The 12306-nt window shown below is 37.5% G+C and overlaps 1 protein-coding gene across 1 annotated transcript in view; it reads right to left on the bottom strand.

The window, feature by feature from the left end:
• LOC106727965 overlaps positions 1-11854 on the bottom strand; it is a 34993-nt gene extending 23139 nt beyond the window's left edge. The window contains exons 1-3 of the mRNA XM_014548448.1: positions 11820-11854; positions 6091-6261; positions 5266-5286 (exon numbers count right to left, since the gene is read on the bottom strand). Coding sequence (XP_014403934.1) covers positions 5266-5286; positions 6091-6259 — 190 coding nt within the window. The 5' untranslated portion in view covers positions 6260-6261; positions 11820-11854. The remainder of the gene's footprint in view (positions 1-5265; positions 5287-6090; positions 6262-11819) is intronic.
• Positions 11855-12306: the final 452 nt, after the last annotated feature.

Genomic DNA, 12306 nt, shown 5'->3' on the forward strand with positions numbered 1-12306 from the left:
GTGCCCCAACCCCCTGATTGGCCCTGCTCTGTGGGTGACAGGGGGCAGCACACCAACCCCCTGATCCGCCCTGCTCTGTGCGTGACAGGGGGCAGTGCCCCAACTCCCCTATCGGCCCTACTCTATGCATGACGGGGGGAGCTCCCAACCCCCTGATCAACCCTGCTCTGTGGGTGACAGGGGGCGGTGCCCCAACCCCCTGATCGGCCCTGCTCTGTGTGTGACAGGGTACGGAGCTCCAACCCCCCTGATGGGCCCCACTCTGTGCATGACAGGGGGTGCCGCAGCAACATCCCCATTGACCCTGCCTTCAGTGTGACAGGGTGGGGCGCCCCAACCCCCCAATCAGCCCTCCTCTGAGCCCAACCAGGGGCTGCACCTAGGGATTGGGCCTGCCCTCTGCCACCTGGGAGCAGGCCTAAGCCAGCATGTCATTATCTCCCGAGGGGTCCCAGACTGTGAGAGGGCACAAGTGGGGCCTGCACCACCCCCGCCAGTGCACAAATTTTTGTGCACTGGGCCTCTAGTTACTAAATAAAAAAGATTGAGAATATTATTATTCTCTGATTATTCTCAACTTTAACTTACTTTTGAACCTGCCTGTGTCACAGCTCATATTTACAATAGCCATGTTGTACATTATATTTGAACAATAGATTGAGTTGGACAATATTGTAACAGTTTTTCTGGAGGAATTTTGGGTTAGATTAGTAGGCATCTAGGAGAAGTGCAAAGTAATGAATTGGTCAATCAATAAAAAGGCAGGAAATGTTGGACATATCAGAAAGCAGTCATTTTAAGGTGTTTTGGAGTTAAGGGATATGAGAGAAAATTTACCCAATATCTTCAGAATTTTATCTGAAAATCAAAAAGGAAAAATTAATGCAAGTATTATGAGAAACAGAAAATTCAATAATATTGAAAACCTACGTATGTAAACTTAAACTTAAGATGCAAATACAAAACAAATACACACATATACATACACAAAAGCACACACACATGCCTACATGCAAACAATGGCTGAAAGCTCCCTTTTGAGGTAATTAAACAGGGAAAAATGAATGAATTCTCTGAATTGAAGAAATTGTGTGAACATTAGTTCTGGTAATTACCTTTAATTTTTTCTGTGATCCCTTTGATATTATTTAGTGTTTTATTATTAATATTGTATCTCTATTGTTCTTTTAAAATGTTTGTAAATTAAATTTATTGGGATGACATCGGTTAACAAAATTATGTGGTACTAATAGTGCAGTGCTATGACACATTACCTGCATATGACATTGTGGGCTTACCACCCAAAGTCAACTCTAGTTCCTTCACCATATATTTCACTTTCTTTATCCTGCACTACCCACTCCTTGCCTCTAGTAACCACCATATAGTTGTTTGTGTCTATAAGTTCTGTATTGTTTTAGTGTTTTAGTCTTTATTGTTGAGAGCATTACAGATGTCCCTTTTTTCCCCTATGGCCCCCATTGACTTCTTCGATGGCCTCACCCCCAGGTTTTAAAGACACTGTTCTCTATGTCAATGGGCTATGCATATATGCATTGAAGTTCTTTGGTTAATCTTTCCAGCCCATCTGTCCTCCTGCACCCACCCCCATGCCTCTGAGAATCCTCAGTCTGTTCCATGTTTTCCTGTCTCTGTGAGGTTTTCTTTGATTGTCTTGTGCGTTCATTTTGGGCTTTCCATTTCATATGCCACATATGAGAGAAATCATATCGTTCTTGGCTTTGTCCGTTCAGCATGATATTCACAAGATCCATCCCTGTTGCTACAAATGTCAGTATTTCATCTCCCAAGAAGACATACAAATGGACAAGAGGTATTTGAAAAGATCCTGTACTGCACTAGCTATTAGGGAAATGCAAATCAAAATCACCAGGAGATACCATCTCACACCTGTTAGAGTGGCAGTTATCAACAAGACTAGTAATAACAAGTGTTGCAGAGGTTGTGGAGGAAAGGGAAGCCTCATTTACTGCTGGTGGGAATGTGAACTGGTAAAGCTAATGGGTGAAACAGTATGGACATTCCTCAAAAATTAAGAATAGAGATCCAGCAGAACTTTATATGGATACCTACACCCCACATTTGAAAATATTTCTTCCCAATGATATATGCACTCCTATGTTCACTGTAGCATTAGTCATAGTGGACAAGACATGGAAGCAAGCCAAGTGTCCTTCTATACATGCTTGGATGAAGAAGAAGTGGTACCTATATACAATGGAATACTACTCAGCCATAGAATAAGGTTTTTATTTTAATAAGATCTCTGCTTATAGCTAAATATATATAGTCAGTTCTATTGTGTTAGCTGGCTATATAAAACTGCTGCAAGCAACCATTTAAAGAATCCTAAACTACTGCTCCTATTGGTTATGCAGATTAGGTTAATGGGTACCTCTATCCTCAATGATTTGTCAAATGGTTCATACAAAACTATATTGTATGTGAGTCTGATTTTAACTCATGCCTAAATAAATTTTACCACAAGCAATTCAGAGGGAAGGGAAGTGATACATTAAATGGCAGTATTGGCTGGCTGGGGATGGGGAAGGGGAGAGGTCTGCATTGTACAGCCTGGAGCTATATTGGACAAACTTTCAGATCAGACACTTTAAAAATAGCAAAATTTTTCAGGAAAGTAATTACTAAACGTTTCTTGTCAGAAAGGAAATATTTCCATACATTACAGGGAGAGGACCATCAAAGAAATAATCATGGGGGAAACCAAATAACAAGTGAAAATAGTAAACTTATGTTGAAATCATTACAATACATGAAAAAGTGATGTACATGTGTGTGGTGGAGAAAGGAAGATGATCCTTGAGAGCTGAAATCAAATGCAAAATAAACACATGAAACTGAGTAAGTGCAAAGTGAAATACCTTCATGGGACTTGGCTTTATCCTGGTCACCCTTATCTGAAAGAGTGAAAGAAAGAAAAAAACTGTTCAAACATAATGAAGGCTCAATGTCAGGAAGAGAAGAGGACGCTAATTTGAAACCATTCTGCTGTTTATTCTTTAATTGAAACTGGCCCACATTTGTAACAAGTGGAGCCAAAGGATCCTAAGTCCATGCAACCAATGAGAGCCAGTGTCTTTCTCCATCTTCATACCCATTTGTGCAAAACAATGAGATGGGAAATGAAAGTATAACAGACCCAAAGCAGAACTCCCTCTGGGATAAACAATAACAATCATTGGTCTTGCTTTAGACTTTCCACCTTTTTAGACCTAAATTTCAAAAGTGCACATACCTGAGGGAGGTACTTTAAGTCTGATGCAGAAACCTGTATATAGTAAAAGTACCCTGCTATCAACCATAATCCATAATCATATGAAGCCTGCTTACAAACATAAGGAGCTCTCTTTCCAAAATTCCATTGTATCTCTAAACTAAAACATAATTGAAATGTAACATCAGAAAAAGAGGACATAAAGCATTTAATGATTCTCTTAGGGATCCAGGAAAACCATTGGGGATCATGCTATGACAAATAGCGTCTCATGTCATCCACATAGAGAGTTCTGAGCTAAAGATACATCACACATAAACTTTCCTTAAGACGTAACATACTTTTGCAAACATAGAAAATCTTTTGCAATGTTGTGAATTAATACCTGAGTGAATAAAAATACAAAAGAATAAAGAGCATTTAATGTAGTTGGAAAGAAAAAGGCCAGAAAACATTATATGAATTATCTGTGCGACCTGGAATATGGTCACTGGGGAGGTGAAGGAGTGGGCCTTAAGCTCACACTCAGTCAATGAATGACATCAGAACCTAGAAAATTTTGGCAGGACAGTGGAGGGGTCAAATGCACTAATCACAAATGGAATCTTCTCTCATCGCTCAGTTTTCTTAAGATGGGCCTCTGAACTTGTAAAAAATGGCAGAGGTCCTACTTTAATGAGTATTTTACAGACAGAATATATAGAGTGGAAATCCTGTGCCTGTGAGCACAATCCTCTTCACCTCACAAGATTCACAGTAAATATGGCAAGTTTCTGGGAAGCAGAAAATGCCAAAGTTTATAGGGAAGGACAGGTATGAGATGGAAAAAGGAAGGAACTGGGAAGGATGGAAGTTATGAAAATAAATAGATGGAACTTCATATGTGAGAAGTATACAGACCAAAATAATTGAGGATAAAGGAGTAAACTTCCAAAAGAAAGGTGAGCCAATCATTGTCATAGAGGGGAAAAGGCAGATAACGCTAAAGACATCACATGGTTTTTAAAGGTTTGGCAATAAAGGATTGTCAGAAATAACTTACCAATTTTTTCCTGAAGATTTTCTGAAAATTAAAAGTGAAATTGTAAATATTTTGGGGAACAAATATGAATAAAATTCAATTTCTTCTACAACATGCTCGCAACATCAAACCCGTCGTGTTGCAGAGGAACACACAACACACACAGTTAGGAACAGTGGCTGAAAGCTCTCATTTGCTCAGAGACAATTGTTCCAAAATCAAAGGGAGGAAAGGTCTGAATATAGTGAATTAAATGAAAAAATTAGAAATACAGTTCTCTTAGTTACCTTATAAAAATATTCCTAATTTAATTTGAAGATTTTATAATTTGGGGGGGGGGTTGTTATCTTTTACAATTTCTTTGGGAATAAATATATTATAGGGGGCAAAGTAAATGTATAGTTGTTTGTTAAATAATATAATAATTAATAAATAAAAAAGATTAAGAGCATACTATTATTCTCTGATTATTCTCAACTTTTGTCTTTTTTTTATTGCTTAAAGTATTACAAAAAGTATTACATATGTCTCCTTTTTTTCCCGCCCTTGACAATCCCCTGGCCTCCCCTACCCCCCAGTGTCTTATGTCCATTGGTTATGCTTATATGCATGCATAATTAGAAAGAGAGCAACAAGAAAACCCCAGAGTGAGCAGAAGGAAGGAGATAATAAAGATTAGAGCAGAAATAAATAACATAGAGACCAAAAAAACCAATACAGAAAATCATTTGTAACCTACTTTTGAACCTGCCTGTAGTTACGTTTCATATTTACAATAGCCATGTTGTATGTTATTGTTGAACAATAGATTGAGTTGGACAATATTGAACCAGATTTTCTGGAGGAATTCTGGTTAGGTTAGTAGGCATCTAGGAGAAGTGCAAAGTAATGAATTGGCCAACCAATAAAAAGGCAGGAAATGTTGGACACATCAGAAAGCAGTCATTTTAAGATGTTTGGGAGTAAAGGGACATAAGAGAAAAGTTACCCAATATCTTCAGAATTTTATCTGAAAAATGAAAAGGAAAAATTAATGGGGAATGGGGGGCAATGTGGCTATAAGGGCTCATATTTAATAATTTAATCAATAAAAAATATGAAAAGAAATAAAAAAATAATGCAAATTTTATGAGAAACAAAAAAATTAATAATATTGAAAACTATGTATGTAAACTTAAACTTCTGTGAAGATACAAAACAAATATGCACATATACATACACAGATGCACGTACATGTGTCTACACATAGATAGTGGCTGAAAGCACACTTTTGAGGTAATTAAACAGGGAAAAATGAATGAATTCGCTGAATTGAGAAAATTATGTGAATGTTAATTCAGATAATTACCTTAAATTTTTTTATGATCCCTTTTGAGATTATTGAGTGTTTTATTATTAATATTGTATCTCTATTGTTCTTTTAAAATTTTTGTAAATTAAATTAATTGGGATTATCTTGGTTAATAAAATTATATGGAACTAACAGTGCAGTGCTATGATACATCACTTGCATATGACATTGTGGGCTTACCACACAAAGTCAAATCTAGTTCCTTCACCATATATTTCACCTCCTTTATCGTGTGCTACCCACCCCTTCCCTGTCTGTGTCTATGAGTTCTGTTTTGCTTTAGTCTTTATTGTTGAGAGGATTACAGATGTCCCTTTTTTCCCCTATTGCCTCCTTCAACCCTTCTTCCACTGATTCACACCCAGGTCTGCAAGACACTGTTGTCTGTGTCCATGGGTTATGCATATATGCATTTAAGTGCTTTGGTGAATCTTTCTATCCCACCTGTCCTCCCGCACCCACCCCCATGCCTCTGAGAATCCTCAGTCAGTTCCATGCTTTCCAGTCTCTGCGAGGTTTTGTTTGATTGTCTTGTGTGCTCATTTTGTGCTTTCAGTTTCATTTGCCCCATGTGAGTGAAATCATATGGTTCTTGGCTTTGTCTGCTCAGCATCATATTGTCAACATCCATCCCTGTTGCCGCAAATGGCAGTATTTCATCTCCCAAGATACAAACTAATGGTCAACAGGTATTTGAAAATATTCTAAACTGCACTAACCATTAGAGAAATGCAAGTCAACACTGCAATGAGATACCTCGTCACTCCTATTAGAATAGCTGTTATCAATAAGACTAGTAATAACAAGTGTTGGACAGATTGTAGAGGAAAGGGAAGCCTCATGTACTGCTGGTGGGAATGTGAACTTGTACAGCTACTGTGGGAAACACTATGGAGGTTCCTCAGACATGAAGAATAGAGATCCCATATGACCCTGCAACACCATCTATGGATACCTATGCCCCACAATCTGAAAAATATTTCTTCCCAATGATATGTGCACTCCTATGTTCACTGTAGCATTAGTCACAGTGGACAATACATGGAAGCCAGCCAAGCGTCCTTCTATACATGCTTGGATAAAGAAGAAGTGGTACCTATATACAATGAAATACTACTCAGCCATAAAAATAAGGTTTTTATTTTAATAAGATCTCTGGCTGCATCCAAATATATATATAGTAAATTATTCTATTGTGGTACCTAGCCATATAAAACTGCCCAAAACAATGATTCATAGAATCTTCAACTACTGATCCTATTGGTTATGCAGATTAGGTTAATGGGTACCTCTATCCTCAATGTTTTGTCAAATGGTTCATACATAACATTATTGTATGTGAGCCTGATTTTAACTCATGCCTGAATGAAGGTTATCATAAGAAATTCAGAGGGATGGGAGATGAAGTATTAAATGGCAGTAATGACAGGGCAGGGATGGAGTACAGTGAGTGGTATACTTTGTTAGAACTGGACGGGTTATGGTGAGGGCGGTCTTCATTGTATGGTCTGGTGCTCTATTGGACAAAACTTTAACATCAGAAACTTTAAAAATAGCAAAATTTTGCAGGAAAGTAATGACTAAAATTTTCTTGTACGAAAGGAAATATTTCCATACATTGCAAGGACAGGACCATCAGAGAAATAATAACGGGGAAACTGAGTAACAAATGAAGATGGTAAACATATGTTGAAATCTTACCAATACCTGAAAAAATGATGTACATGTGTGTGGTGGAATAAGGAAGAACGATCCTTGGTTGAAAGCAAATGCAAAATAAACACATGACAATGAGTAAGTGCAAAGTGAAATACATTCATGGGACTTGCCTTTATCCTCCTCACCCTTATCTGAAAAAGTGAAAGAAAAAAAAACCGTTCAAATATGATGAAGGCCTAATATCAGGAAGAGAAGAGGACGCTAATTTTAAACCCTTCTGTTGTTTAGTCTTTAATTGAAACTGAACCACATTTCTAAGAGGTGGACCCAAATGATCCTAAGTCCATGCAACCAATACCCATCCCTGCAAAAGGAATGAGATGGGAAAGGAAAGTATGACAGACCTAAAGGAGAACTTCCTCTGGGATAAACAATATCAATCTTTGGTCTTGCTTTGGGCCTTTCACTTTTTCAGACTAAAATGGCAAAAGTGCACATACCTGAGGCAGGTACTTAAAGTGTGATGCTGAAGCCTGTATATACTAAGTACCCTGCTATCAACACCTGTATCCGGATCAGTAATCACATGAATCCTGCTTAAAAGCATAAGGAGCTCTCTTCCCAAATTCCATTGTATCTCTAAACTAAAACATACTTGAAATATAACATTAGAAAAAAAAAGACATCAAGCGTTTAATGATTATATCAGGGCTCCATGCAAAAACCTTTGGGGATCATGCTATGACAAATAGCTTCTCATGTCATCCACATAAATAATTCTGAGCTAAAGATACATCACACATCAACTTTCCTTAAGACGTAACATACTTTTTCAAACATAAAAAAATATTTTGCAATGTTGTGAATTAATACCCGAGCGAATAAAAATGCAAAAGAATAAAGAGCATTTAATGTAGTTGGAAAGAAAAAGGGCAGAAAATATTGTATAAATTATCTGTGTAATGGGTAATATGGTCAGTGGGGAGGTGAAATAGTGGGCCTTAAAGTCACACTTTGCAATGAATGACATCAGAACCTAGAGAATGTTCCCAGAACAGTGGAGGGGGTCAAATGCACACATCGCATATGGAATCTTCTCTCATCGCTCAGTTTGCTTAAAATGGCCCCCTGAACTTGTAAAAAATGGCAGAGGTCCTACATTAATGGGTATTTTACATACAGTATATATAGAGTGGAAATCCTGTGCCTGTTAGCACAATCCTCTTCACCTCACAAGATTCACAGTAAATATGGCAAGTTTCTTGGAAGCAGAAAATGCCAAAGTTTATAGGGAAGGACATGTATGACATGGAAAAGGGAAGAAACTGGAAAAGATGGAAATTATGAAAAATAAATAGATGGAACTTAATATGTGAAAAGTATACAGACAAAACTAATTTTGGAAAAAGGAGTAGACCTCCAAAAGTAAGGTGAGCCAATCAATGTCATAGAGGGGAAAAGGCAGATAATGCTAAAGACATCACATGATTTTTAAAGGTTGGGAAATAAAGGATTGTCAGAAATAACTTACCTATTTTTTCCTCAAGATTTTCTGAAACATAAAAGTGAAATTGTAAATATCATGGGAAACAAATGTGAATAAAATTCAATTTATTCAACAACGTGCACGCAACATCAAACCTGTCGTGTTGCAGAGGAACACACAACACACACAGTTAGGAACAGTGACTGAAAGCTCTCATTTGCTCAGAGACAATTGTTCCAAAATCAAAGGGAGGAAACATCTGAATATAGTGAATTAAGCAAAAAAAATTTAGAAATACAGTTCTGTTAGTTACCTTATAAAATATTCCTAATTTAATTTGAAGATTTTATAATTTAGGGTGGGCGTTTCTGGCTTTACTAGTTCTTCGGTACTAAGTATAATATAGGGTGGGGCAAAAGTAAAGTTATAGTTGTCTGCTAAATAATATAATAATTAATAAATAAAAATAATAACAGATTAAATTCTGTGTTTCATAATCTCACAACTTTAACCTACTTTTGAACCTGCCTGCAGTCACGTCTCATAATTACAGTAGCCATGTTGTATATTATAGTTGAGCAATAGCTTGACTTGGACAATATAGAATCAGGTTTTCAGGAGGAAATCTGTGTTAGGTCAGTAGGCATCTAGCAGAAGTGCAAAACAATGAATTGGCCAATCAGTATAAAGGCAGGAAATGTTAGACACATCAGGAAAGCAGTCATTTTAAAGTGTTTGGGAGTAAAGGGATATGAGAGAAAATTTACCCAATATCTTCAGAAGTTTGTCTGAAAAACACAAAGGAAAAAATAATGTAAATTTTATGAAAAACACAAAACGTTCAAAAATATTGAAAACTATGTATTTAAACTTAGGATGCAGATACAAAACAAATAATGTGCCCGCGCATACACACACACACACTCCCTTTTGAGGTAATTAAACCACACACACAACACACATATGGCTGAGAGTTCCCTTTGGAGGTAATTAAACAGGGGAAAATGAATGAATTCTATGAATTGAGGAAAGTTAGTTATGGTAATTACCTTAAAATTTTGTGTGATCCCTTTTGAGATTATTTAGGATTTTATTATTAATGTATCAAAAATTGTACTTTAAAATTTTTGTAAATTAAATTTATCGGGATGATGTTGGTTAATAAAATCATGTGGTACTAACAGTGCAGTGCTTTGATACATCACCTGGGTATCACATTGTGGGCTGACCACACAAAGTGAAATCTTATTCCTTCTTCATATATTTCACCTCCTTTATCCTGACTACCCACCCCTTTCCCTCTGGTAACACCATACAGTTTTCTGTGTCTATGAGTTCTCTTTTGTTTTAGTCTTTATTGTGGAGAGCATTACAGATGTCCCTTTTTCCCCTATAGCCCCCCTCGACCCCTTTCCCACTGCATCACTCCCAGGTCTTCAAGACACTTCTGTCTGTGTCCATAAGCTATGAATATATGCACTGCAGTTCTTTGGTTAATCCTTTCAGCCCACCTGTCCTCCCGGACCCACGCCCATGTCTCTGAGAATCCTCAGTCTGGTCCAGCCTTGGGCAAACTACGGCCTGCGGGCCGGATCCGGCCTGTTTGAAATGAATAAAACTAAAAAAAAAAAAAAAAAAAAAAAAAGGGTTTTGTTCCGGCCTTCCGGTCCAGTTTAAGAACCCATTGTGGCCCTTGAGTCAAAAAGTTTGCCCACACCTGGTTCATGCTTTCCTGTCTCTGTGAGGTTTTGTTTGATTGTCTTGTGTGTTCATTTTGTGCTTTCGGTTCCATATGCCACGTATGAGAGAAATCATATGGTTCTTGACTTTGTCTGTTCACCATAATATTCTCAAGATCCATCCCTGTTGTTACAAATGGCAGTATTTCATCTCCCAAGAAGACATACAAATGGACAAGAGGTATTTGAAAAGATCCTGTACTGCACTAGCTACTCGGGAAATGCAAATCAAAACTACCAGGAGATACCACCTCACACCTGTTAGAATGGCTGTTATCAACAAGATTAGCAGCAACAAGTGTTGAAGAGGTTGTGGAGGAAAGGGAAGCCTCATGTACTGCTGGTGGGAATGTGAACTGGTTCAGCTACTGTGGGAAACAGTATGGAGGTTCCTCAAACATGAAGAATAGAGATCTCATATGACCCAGCACCACCGTCTATGCATATCTATGCCTCACAATCTGAAAAATATTTCTTCCCAATGATATATGCACTCCTATGTTCACTGTAGCATTAGTCACAGTGTACAGGACATAGAAGCAAGCCAAGTGTCCTTTCATTTTGCTTGCGTAAAGATAAACTGTCACCTATGTTCAATGGGATAGTACTCATCCATAAGAATAAAGTTTTATATGCATAAGACCACTGGCTGCAGCTAAATATATATAGTCAATTCTTTTATTGTGGTAGCTAACCATATACGAGTAAAACTGCCACAACCCATGAATCATAGAATCCTGAACTACTGCTCCATTGGTTATGCAGATTAAGTTAATGGGTACCTCTATCCTCAATATTTTGTCTAATGGTTCATACAAAACTTTATTATATGTGAGCCTGATTTTAACTCATTCCTGAATACAGTTTATCATTAGAAATTCTTGGGAAAGGGAGATAAATTATTAAATGGCAGTAATGGCTCGGCAGGGATGGGGTAGTGAGAGAGGTATACATTTTATGGGATGGAGTGGGGTGGTGGGGGAGGTCTACATTGTATGGTCTGGAGCTTTACTGGACAAAACTTTCAGATCAGACACTTTAAAAATAGCAAAATTTTGTAGGAAAGTAATTTCTAAATTTTCTAGCCTGAGAGGAATTGTTTACATACATTGCAAGGATAGGACCATCAAAGAAATAATTATGGGGGAAACTGAATAATAATGAATATGGTAAACATATGTTGAAATCATACCAATAAATGAACAAGTGATGTACATGTGTGTGGTGGTGTAAGGAAGATGATCCCTGAGAGTTGAAAACAAATGCAAAATAAACACATGAAACCGAGTAAGTGCAGAGTGAAATACCTTCATGGGACTTGCCTTTATCCTGGTCACCCTTATCTGAAAGAGTGAAAAAAAGAAAAATCCATTCAAACATGATGCAAGCACAATGTTAGGAAGAGAAGAGAATGCTAATTTGAAACCCTTCTTTTGTTTATTCTTTAATGGAAACTGACCCACATTTCTAAGAGGTGGAGCCAAAAGATCATATGTCCATGTAACCAATGAGAGCCAGTGTCACACCCTCCATCTCCATACCCATTCATTCAAAAGGAATGAGATGGCAAAGGAAAGTATGACAGACCTAAAGGAGAACTTCCTCTGGGATAAACAATATCAATCTTTGATCTTGCTTTGGGCCTTTCACTTTTTCAGACTAAAATGGCAAAAGTGCACATACCTGAGGCAGGTACTTAAAGTGTGATGCAGAAGCCTGTATATACTAAGTACGCTGCTATCAACACCTGTATCCGGATCAATAATCCCATGAAGCCTGCTTATAAGCATAAGG

The sequence above is a fragment of the Myotis brandtii genome, unplaced genomic scaffold (genome assembly GCF_000412655.1).
Source record: "Myotis brandtii unplaced genomic scaffold, ASM41265v1 scaffold5083, whole genome shotgun sequence".
Lineage (NCBI taxonomy): Eukaryota > Metazoa > Chordata > Mammalia > Chiroptera > Vespertilionidae > Myotis > Myotis brandtii.